Here is a 10841-nt window from a genome sequence, read left to right on the forward strand (position 1 = left end):
TGCTATAATATCATTTAGGGAAAAAATAAAAAAATATCTAAATAAGTATCGGCTTTATTTATAGGATGAGAAAGTTAAACCAAACACACCCTCTCATAGGTTGAGGAAGCTGAAAAAAAAAGACGTTGGATGTCTAATTTTGTTACCCGGAGAAAAAAAAGGCCAATACAATTTCTCTCTCGTGTCTCAATACTCCATTTTGGCCGGCCCATAACAGCACAGAGGCCCGATCCATATATACTTACACGAAACCCCAGCACCTCCCATATAATTTGTCTCTCGTGCCTCGTTGCGTCTTTGTCGAGTCTAACCCTAGCGCGCGCCGCCACACCTGCCGTTGCTACCGCCCCGTACCTCGCTTGCTTTCCCGTCGCCGAAATGGTATGCCGCTTCACGCCTTCACCTCTTCCTCCCATTCTTCGTGTGACCTTGTTTGTCGTACAGCCGATGCCCAGTTCTGTCTGGCCGCTTGTTCGCGCGAGATCTAGAGTGCTTGACTTCGCAGTCCAGCTCCTGTTCGATATGTATTCGGCCAGGCTCAATAGTTTAGTTTTCGGGATTAGGATCATGTACAACAATCATACTTTGGATCAGTCGTTGTGTTCCTGTGTTTTCATGTAAATCTAAGCCCGTTGGTCGTAACACTGTTAGTCTGGAATAGCTCGCGCTTTAAAGTGCAATATATTGCTAGCCTGCTGCTAGGGTCATGCGGGTATTTGGAATGTGCTAGCCTTGAATATGCAATTTAGGGTGGCACGCTGCCTTTTGTGCATTATATGTTTGGAGAAGTTGCTATCTCAGGTTTCCTAGGGTGAGGCACAAACTGTGTAAAGCTAAAGGGTAAAGGCCACAAGACATCATCCAAAAACTGCTACAGTAAGGGCAGGAAGCTAACTATATGTTTCTACTCCACATTTAAGCCCTAAAGTGTTCTTGGTGATCTTGTTAATTGACAACATGTTGAATGTAAATTCCACACAGTATTTTATGAGTCCTTTGAGGTATGCTGTATGTGTGGTTTTCGTCCTTAGTGTTTGTGCAAGTTCTAGCAAATTGGAAAAATTCATTGTTAGTTTAGTGCACAAAGGCAAACTAGCCTGACACCTTTGCCATGCCATCAGTAGCCACTCCACTGCACCAGGCAGCATGCAACATGAAAGTAGTATCCAATGCAAAGCTTAGCCTTTGAACACCTAATGTATAAATCAGTGGCTTATAATACTTTTCTCCTTTGTTGATTTTAGTTATTATGCCTTTGCTTGTCAAATGTATATCGGGTAAATTCTCTCTTGCTGCTAGTGGAGAGTTAATAGCAACTAACTGACCTTAATGTTTTTTAGTGGTCTACATATCTATTGTTTAAGAAACTATATTTTTCTCTTGTTGATTGTTAAGGTACCTGAGTGTGTGCAATCTTTTATATTGATACTAACTTTATTCTTGAAAAGTTGCAGCTTTACACTTACCAGTTATATTGCATTGAATAATTTTAGTGAGCAGTTGTGATTTATTTTGTTTTTATAATGCCTATGCAGACGAAGCGCACCAAGAAGGCTGGAATTGTTGGCAAATATGGTACATGCTCAAGAAACATGACATATTTCCCAATATGTGTGTCTGGGATTTGATGTTAACCTTGCAAATTATACTGTTGTAGGAACCAGGTATGGCGCTAGCTTGCGTAAGCAAATCAAGAAGATGGAGGTATCTCAGCACTCCAAGTACTTCTGCGAGTTTTGTGGGAAGGTAGGTCTTCTGGTAGTTACCCACCCTGCTTCTGTATTTGAGTTTTTTTTTATCTTTATGTACTCGTTATCACCACTACTGGACTGTTATGAACTGTAAGCTGCAGACTAATTTTTACACACATGAAAGCAATCGGTCTTAAATATATTTGTCTGTTTATAAGTTCATATATTTGAATGGTTTATAAGATGTTTAGGCATGTCGAACAATGTTTCTAATATAGATGTGTCCCACTTTTGCTATGTTGTCTTTCCAGTTTGCTGTGAAGAGGAAAGCAGTTGGAATTTGGGGATGCAAGGACTGTGGGAAGGTCAAGGCTGGCGGTGCTTACACCATGAAGTAACTTTTTGCTGACTCTCATCTTGTGTTCCATAACCGTAATATTTTGTTAAGCATGGCCCAATTCTGTTTTCTGTATTTGCAGCACTGCTAGTGCAGTCACTGTCAGGAGCACGATTCGTCGCTTGAGAGAGCAGACTGAAGCATGATTTAGCTTGCTACATCAGGGTTCTCCTAGTTGCTGTTGTCGGGAATGTTGAGCTCCTCTAGTTGGATCACGAGACTGGCTAAAAGTTGGGTGCTAAGATTTGTAGTTGGTTACCGTTGTGAATTTCTCAAGTGATATTATCCTATGCTTGTCTCAATGACTCAAATTTGGTTGTGGTTTCTATGCTTTTGGCTGTGTCAATGGTTTGCCATTGTTGAAATTCAACCCTTAATGCTGCCTCTTATAATAAAAAGTTTTTTTATTGGTCTGGTTCAGAAAGCAAGATTATATACGCTTCTTTCTACTTGGCAGCTTCACAATGTAGAATCCACCAGTGTAAGTGCAACTGTGCAAGTATGGTCATCTGCACATAACTGTCGGGTTTTCTTATTTTTTCGGAGTACTACTAAGGATGTTCTGGTTATTGAAAACTTCAGTTTGGAAACTGCAGTACTACACTTTAAAATTCCTTTTTCAGATTTACCCGTGAAGGTTCTGGTGTTAAAATGTTAAATGCCTTTTCAAATTTTCTCGTCAAGATCCTGTAGTTAAAATGTTAAAAGCTAGGAGTGGCATTGGTTACATCTTGTTTGGTTCAATTAGATAGAGCATAATTTTACTGTGGTTGCCACTCATGTCACTGGCGCTTTGCACATTCTTTCCGTCAAAGTAGAAACTGTGCGAGAATGAAATAAGAACTGTCTTTCTTTATTGAATAAAGCAATGTATTTATACAAGGGGAGGAGACACAAAAGGAGGGGTCAAAAGCCACGTTCGTACGTAGGGTGCAGGGGCACGTCCCTTTGGAAGACGCCGGTTGCCACTAGAGCAACTGATTATATTTTATAACACTCTCCCTTAAGCAGTTGTCCATTATGTATATCCTCCCTTGAAACCTGTAAGCAAAGAGGAGGTTTGCAATAGTATACTGTGTAAACTCCAGAAAAACCCAGTGAGAAAAATATGGAGAAAAACAACAGTATATGATATGTCTTTGGTGTCTCTATCGAAAAACCCTGATGGGAAAAATCAAGAGACTGACATATGCTTGTGTTAACATTGCCTCATTAAAAACCTAACATGAGAAAACATGATAGTAAAACTCATATAGGAAAAGAGTACAATGTGATGCTAGTATTAGGTTGATCAAAGAGATACTCCCCCTGATGCAAGCAAATCTCTAAGTCGACGCATACCAATACCCTTAACACATATCCGAAATGTGGAATAAGGTAGCGACTTAGTGAATAAGTCTGCGAGGTTGTCACAAGACTTAGTTTGCATGACCTTAATCTCACCACTCTGTTGAAGTTGATGAGGATAGAATAACTTGGGGGAGATATGTTTGGTAACATTGCTCTTGATATAACCTTGTTGCATCTGAGCAACACAAGCTGCATTATCTTCATAGATAATGGTGGGTGATTCAATGGAATGAATCCCACATGATGATTGAATGTGATTAATCACCCTTCGAAGCCAGACACATTCACGTGAGGCTTCATACAAGGCAATAATCTCTGAATGATTAGTGGATGTTGTTACTAGAGTTTGCTTCGATGACTTCCAAGAAATACCAGTTCCACCATTCAGAAATACAAACCCAGTTTGAGACCTTCCATTGTGGGGGTCTGAAAGATAACCAGCATCTGTGTACCCTACGAGGCTAGGATCTTGATTTCTTCCATAGAATAGACCAAGATCCGCTGTGCCATGGAGGTATCGAAGAATATTTTTGATTCCAGTCCAATGGCGTTTGGTAGGGGATGCACTATATCTAGCAAGTAAATTTACCGCAAAAGCAATATCGAGTCTTGTATTGTTTGCTAGATACATAAGTGCTCCAATTGCACTAAGATATGGGTACTCAGGACCCAAAATCTCTTCTCCTTCGTCTCGTGGTCGAAAGGGATCCTTATCCCTTTCTAGGGTACAGACGATCATAGGAGTCTTAGACGGATATGCTTTATCCATATTGAATTTACTCAATACTTTCTGCGCATAAGCAGACTGATGAATGAGAATGCCCGTGGGAAGGTGCTCAAGTTGCAAACCCAAGCAATATTTGGTTTTACCCAAATCCTTCATCTAAAATTCCGTCTTTAAAAGATTGCGTGCCTCATCAACATCACGTTTATGGTCGATGATGTTCAAGTCATCCACATATACTGATATGATGCAGAAACCTGTAGAAGATTTCTTTATAAAGACACATGGGCAATCATCACTGTTAGAATAACCCTTATTCATAAGGAATTCCTTCAGTCGGTTGTACCACATTCTCCCTGACTGTTTTAAGCCATATAGAGATTTGGTGAGTTTGACACAAAACATGTTACGATTTTTGCCATTATTCGGTACAGGTATTCCATCAGGAACTTTCATGTATATGTCTGAATCTAGTGACCCATAAAGATATGCGGTCATGACGTCCATCAACTGCAGAAGTAGACGTTTTTGTACTGCCAATGAAATTAAATACCGGAAGGTTATTCCATTCATAACAGGAGAATATGTCTCATTGTAGTCAATTCCTGGTCTCTAGGTAAACCCTTGAGCAACTAATCTCGCTTTATATCTCACAACCTCATTGTTCTCATTCCGTTTCCGGGTGAAAACCCATTTGAATCCAACATGATAGATTCTGGGAGGTGTAGGTATCACAGAGGTGAATACCTTTCTTTTTGCTAGTGAGGATAATTCAGAGTTAATTGCTTCCTTCCATTTGATCCAGTCCGAGCATTGTTGACACTCTGCCATGTATTTAGGGTCTGGGTCAGATAGAAGGTTACCAGCTATGATTGATGAGAAACATGAATTGATGATCGTAGTTTTACGATCATACAATTCTCCAGAACTAGTATAATTAATGGAAATCTCCTGTACCCCATGAAAGTCTTCTTGATTCACAGGAAGAGTAGATACGGGGTGTTCCGATGTACCAGCAACATTTGAATTGTGCACATGAGTGTTGGTTTGTGGATGTACAGTATCCACTTGGTGTCCATCAACTGGTGGTTGACTTTCGTTTACTGATTTGGAGGATCGAATGTTCCTCTCTTTCCTTTGATGCTTAGTAGAAGCATTATCCTGCTTAGTAGCCCTCACCTCTTCGGTTGAGAAGATGGTTGAATGGTTTTTCGTGGTACCTCCACTCGGCTGGGCGCATTAACAACAGGATTCAAGGATTTTGTGACACCATTATAGCCAGTAAACGCATCAGGCAGATTATTAGCAAAGTGTTGCAATTCTATAATTTTCTGAACTTGAAGTTCAGATTCCTGGGTTCGAGGATCTGAGGACAGGATGGATTTGTCATCCCAATTGATTTCCTGGCATTCATTAGGATACTTGAATTCTCCTCCTAATGCCGGGAAATGGTCCTCGTTAAAGATGCAATCAGCGAAACGAGCTGTGTACAAATCCCCTGTAAGGGGCTCTAGGTATTTGGTGATCGATGGGGATTGATATCCCACATAGATGCCCAATTTCCTATGAGGTCCCATAGCTGTTCGCTGAGGCGGTGATACAGGGGTGTAGACCGCACATCCAAATTTCCGCAGATGGGATATATTTGGAGGATTTCCTCGAACTAGGTGCAATGGAGATGTGGTATGATATGCAGTTGGGCGAAGTTGAATAAGGTCAGCAGCGTGTAAAACTGCATGACCCCAACAGGATGTAGGTAAATTGCATTCATGAAGTAAAGGTCTTGTGATAAGTTTGATTCTCTTAATAAGAGATTCAGCTAAACCATTTTGAGTATGTACATAAGGCACAGAATGTTCAATGTGTATTCCTTGGGCCATACAATAATCATTGAATGCTCTAGAAGAGAATTCAGCCGCATTATCTAGGCGGATTTTCTAGATTTGATGTTCAGGATAATGTGCTTTCAATCGAATGACTTGCGTCATGATTTTAGCAAAAGCATGGTTACGTGTAGACAGAAGGCACACGTGTGACCATCGTGTAGATGCGTCAATTAATACCATGAAGTATCTGAACGGTCCAGATAATGGTTGTATGGGTCCACAAATGTCACCTTGAATTCGTTCAAGGAACTTGAGTGGTTCAGCATGAATCTTAAGAGGAGATGGTCTTAAGATTAGCTTTCCCGTTGCACATGATGTACATATAAAATCAGATGGTTTAGGGAATTTAGCAGACTTTAAATCATGACCGATGCAATTACCTGTGATTTTTTGCGTCATCCCTATTCCAGGGTGACCAAGACGTGCATGCCAGGTCTTGAATGAATCGACATTCTGAAAAATCACTTTGTACGTAACATGAGGTACTGGTTTTATGTATGTGTAGTACAGTCCGGATGGAAGTGAAGGTATTCTTTCCAGAATGTTAGCGCCATATTCAGAAGGTTTGGAAATGAGGAGAAATTCATCATTATTTTCTGTATGAGTAGAAATATGTAAACCACTTTTCCGAATATCTCGAAACCTCAGAATGGTACGAGTTGAATCGGGATACAATAAAGCATCCTCAATAGTGACTTGTGTACCCATAGGAAGCGTAATAGTCGCTCGTCCAGAGCCAACTATTTTCGCATTGCGCCCAGCGGTTGTCAAAATATTTCCTGACCTCTTTGTGAGAGTTTGGAAATATTTTGTTTCCCGAAGAATAGAGTTGGTGGTACCACTATCTACAAGGCATAATTCTTCCTCCATTGGATTGACTTCCGCATAATCTATATAATCAAGAATTGCAAGAACTCAATTAATTATACATATAAGTACATACATAATTATACAGTAGAGTATGGAGTATACACACAAATACCAATGTCTAGGTACTTATTACAACACACATGTTGCACACACTCATAGACTACAGATAGATGATATCTGGTGGAGCATAAGGATCCTAGTTGAGGTCTCCAAACACATCACTCGAAGCATATTCGATGATGGCATTGTCCAAGTCCATGTAATCGGTGTCGGTCAGAAGCGGAGGATTGGTCGTGCTTGGTTCCATTGTAGCCATGCTTGAGCAACCAGCTCCATCCTTCAAGTTAGGTGGGGTAGTGAAGTGAGCTTCATATCCCTGTCCTTCAACATTTTTGCCCTTAAGAGATTGCTGGTACAGTTCCACTAAATGACGAGGAATGCGACACTTCTTAGTAGGATGGTTGAAGCATCCACACTTCTTACACTTCTCTTGCTTGGAAGTGGGGGTGTCTTTCCTCGGAGCCTTTGTATTTTGTTTATCCGGACGCTTGTTGCATTTGCGCTTCTTTGAATTATCAGACTTCTTGGGATGGCTTTTGGGGCCATCCCCTTTCTTCTCATTCTTCACAGCATGATGTATTTCAAGCATAGGAGCAGCTCCAACACGACGTTGCTTATGATTTTTCATCGTAAGCTCATCATGCTTTTCTGCCTGAAGTAAATCATGTATGAGTTCAAAGTAAGTCTGATAATTGCGAGCACGGTACTGATGCTGCAGGACCCTATCAGATGGGATCATAGTTTGAAGTGTTTTTTCAATCTTATCCGCATCTGATGGTTCCTTGCCGCAGAAACGCAAGCGAGCACAGATCTTATGAACAACATGGTTGTAATCACCAATAGACTTATAGTCTTGCAGACGAATATGGGTCCATTCATGATTCGCCTCTGGTAAGATTACATCCTTTTGCTGCTCATATCTGTTTTTAAGAGATAACCATAATACATTTGGCTCTTCTTCCATCACATATTTTGCTTTCAGATCAGGATGGAGGTGATGTCTTATAATGTACAGAGCTTTTTACTTATAAGCATCATGTAGTGGGTCAACCCTCTCATTGGGAGGGAGTAATGCACTCAGAATATTCTTTGAGGCTAAGCTGATCTTGATATCTAACGCCCAGGTAGGATAGTTGTGACCATCAAGAGCAAGTTCTTCGAACTCGCGGGCCATGATCCTACACAAGCAACCAGAGAATTTCGTTAAGAAATCATCATGGGTGTGTTGTAATATGTGTGTTGTTCACAACATACATGTATTCTTGCTCGTATTGGATTTAAGAGAAAAAAACCCAATTGAGATGAATTATATGCAATATAATGTGATATTGCATAAATGAATGATAATTTAAGGTCTCAATTGCAAAGCGATGCTAGAGATCGAAAATTTCATTATGTAGTAAATAAAATATTCAGATGAAATTAAGTACTTGTAGTAACTTAATAAGATGAATATATGAGTAGCATGAATTGCGTATGGAATTTAATAAATAAATATTCTTGCTCGTATTAAGTTTTGAATAACTTAATTGAGATGAATATTAATTATTCTATATGTTCTATCAAAAATTAATTCTGCTCGTATTAAACCTTTTTGGTTAAATTGAGATGAATAATTTTTTTTGAGTTTGTATTTTAAGGAATGCAGTATAGAACACATGGCAATATATATTATCTTAAAGAAAATATTTATTGGCATCATTTCTAAATACTAAAACTTTGAAAAAAAATTCCTGACGTAAGCTGCTAATTATAGGTTTAAGAACTGAGTCTTAAATTTATAAACATCTGTGATAAGAGCAATCTAAAATTTCTAGAATTTAGAAGACTAGAATAGCTAAAATAATAAAATGGCTAACTGGGCCTACGACATGGGTAAGCAGGCCGACCCATCTATGGGCGTGCGCAGTCCCTTTAAGTGGGTGGCAGTTAGGGTTTTGCCCATCAGCCGCCGCCCAGGCCAGCGCCGGCCGCTTCCGCCATCGCGCCGCGCCGAGGCCTTCTGTGGGCGCACCAGTGAACTGCTGCGGGGCCGCGCCGCGCGCTGGCGCGCTGCTCAGGCCGGTCGAGCCCAAGCCGCGAGCTGCAGAGGCGGGTTGCCGCCGCGCCGCAAGCTGCAAAGGCGGGCCACCACCGCGCCGCGCGCTGCTCAGGCCGAGCGAGCCCACGCCGCGAGCTGCAGAGGCGGGCCGCCGCCGCGTCGCACGCTGCTCAGGCCGCAGAGGCGGGCGAGCCACCACGGACCCTGTCGAGGCCACGTCGCGCTGGAGATCGGGCGCAGCCGCGCCGTGGCAGTGACCGCCGCACAGGGCCGAGCGCGCCGTGTCCGGGCCGCGCGCTCTGAAGGCCGGGCGAGGCCACACATCAGGGAAGACGACGAGGCGGGGAGCGCGAGCGCTCGCGGACGTCGTCGTCGGATGGTCTTGCGGTCGCAAACCACGATTCCGGCGCACGTGGCTGTGGGGAAAGGTGGTGCGCGAGCTGACGGACCACTCTGTTGTCGCTTGGGCTCAAGAGCGCCGGCGGTGAGGCCGTTCCCGATGGGCCGTCGTCGAGAGTCGGAGTAGGCAGCCACTGCTGTACCCCGTCGCCAAGGACTAAGGCAATCCTCTCGTCATCGGAGGAGGAAGAGATGGCGTCGACGGCAACGGTCGCAGTGGACGTGGATGCGATCAGGCCGACGGGGCGACCGCGAGGGCCGGTTGACTTCCGCACAGTCAGCCGTGTCCGGGCACGAGGGCACGCTGGAGAGGCTACTTGAACGAGCAGTTCGCTCGATCGAACAGCGGGGGCTGCAGTGTCTGCATCCGTTGGAGGAGCCCGCGGTTAGCGAGCAGGACACGACCCCCATCCATGGAGGGGGCAGTACTGCATCGGACGGAGCGGCTGCTGGGTCTCGGACTCACGCAACCGCTCTGCAACCCGTTCCGGCGAAGGCGATGGAGGACGCACCCATCGGTCTTGACGTGGCGCTGGCGGTTGCTGCGGTGGTGCGGCAGGTGCCGCAGCGTTGCTGGGACCAGCGCCAGGATCGCCACCGGTCCGGCGGACGCGCTCAGGGTCAAGTGTGGCCTGGGCGTCCTTCTTGCTACGCTTCTTGGCATGACGACGACCATGTCGATGCGTAGCACGTAGAAGCCGACGTGCCACAAGGTCAGCGCCTCGCCGGTGACGATGGCCACCATTCAAAAACCGAAGGATGAAGGTAAGAAGGGCAATAGAAAGATCCTTGTAGATCATTGCGTACCCGACTGTTTTTTTCTTTGATGAAGAACTTCTTGCCTCCGGTCTCCTTGTTTTGGCCTTTGCTCTCTTTTGTAAAAGCAAGTGCTGATGACGTGTGAAAGTAAAAACTGTGCAAGAATAAAATGAGAACTGTCTTTCTTTATTGAATAAAGCAATGTATTTATACAAGGGAAGGAGACACAAAAGTAGGGGTCAAAAGCCACGTCCGTACGTGGGGGACGTGCAGGGGCACGTCCCTTTGGAAGATGCCGATTGCCACTAGAGCAACTGATTATATTTTATAACACTTTCCTGACTTCGTGTCATGCAAAGGTTCACTGCATCGGCAGATCCGGCTTACCGGATTTATCGTTAATCAGCGTTGGCCGGTAACGCCGTATGGTTGGTCTGAGAATTTAAATTTGAGAGATTATATATATATATTTTAAAAATGATGCCAATTTTTCTATAACTACTATAGATTATTTGATGAACTTTCTGGATTTTCAAACTAAAAATCAAACAAGTTTCATTTTTAAATTTAAAAAAGAAAAATCCACTATTTGGGTCGGTTATAGCTGGCTAATCGGGCCTTTGTGGTGATTAGTCGCCCCTTGTAGCCGATTAATCCGACTCCT

The 10841-nt window shown here is 43.2% G+C and overlaps 1 protein-coding gene across 2 annotated transcripts; it reads left to right on the forward strand.

Annotated features, from left to right (window-relative positions):
- Positions 1-265: 265 nt before the first annotated feature.
- LOC100272307 (60S ribosomal protein L37a-like) lies at positions 266-2502 on the forward strand. Of its 2 annotated transcripts, NM_001317390.1 has the most exons (5): positions 266-381; positions 1536-1575; positions 1658-1746; positions 2003-2085; positions 2171-2487. In NM_001317390.1, the coding sequence occupies exons 1-5, from the start codon at positions 379-381 to the stop codon at positions 2232-2234; spliced, it is 279 nt and encodes a 92-aa protein (NP_001304319.1). In that variant the 5' UTR covers positions 266-378; the 3' UTR covers positions 2235-2487. The 2 variants fall into 2 exon arrangements, with proteins under 2 accessions (NP_001304319.1, XP_020408726.1); XM_020553137.2 differs by lacking the exon at positions 266-381 and having other exon boundaries at positions 1524-1575; positions 2171-2502.
- Positions 2503-10841: the final 8339 nt, after the last annotated feature.

Source organism: Zea mays, chromosome 5 (genome assembly GCF_902167145.1).
Source record: "Zea mays cultivar B73 chromosome 5, Zm-B73-REFERENCE-NAM-5.0, whole genome shotgun sequence".
NCBI classification, from domain to species: Eukaryota; Viridiplantae; Streptophyta; class Magnoliopsida; order Poales; family Poaceae; genus Zea; species Zea mays.

What these genes read in the sequence shown, in the direction of transcription:
- LOC100272307 (XM_020553137.2), top strand. Translation starts at nt 1,524, where the DNA reads ATGCCTATGCAGACGAAGCGCACCAAGAAGGCTGGAATTGTTGGCAAA. An exon ending in TGGAATTGTTGGCAAATATG is followed by an intron (nt 1,576 to 1,657) that starts GTACATGCTCAA and finishes ATACTGTTGTAG; the next exon opens with GAACCAGGTATGGCGCTAGC. An exon ending in TCTGCGAGTTTTGTGGGAAG is followed by an intron (nt 1,747 to 2,002) that starts GTAGGTCTTCTG and finishes TTGTCTTTCCAG; the next exon opens with TTTGCTGTGAAGAGGAAAGC.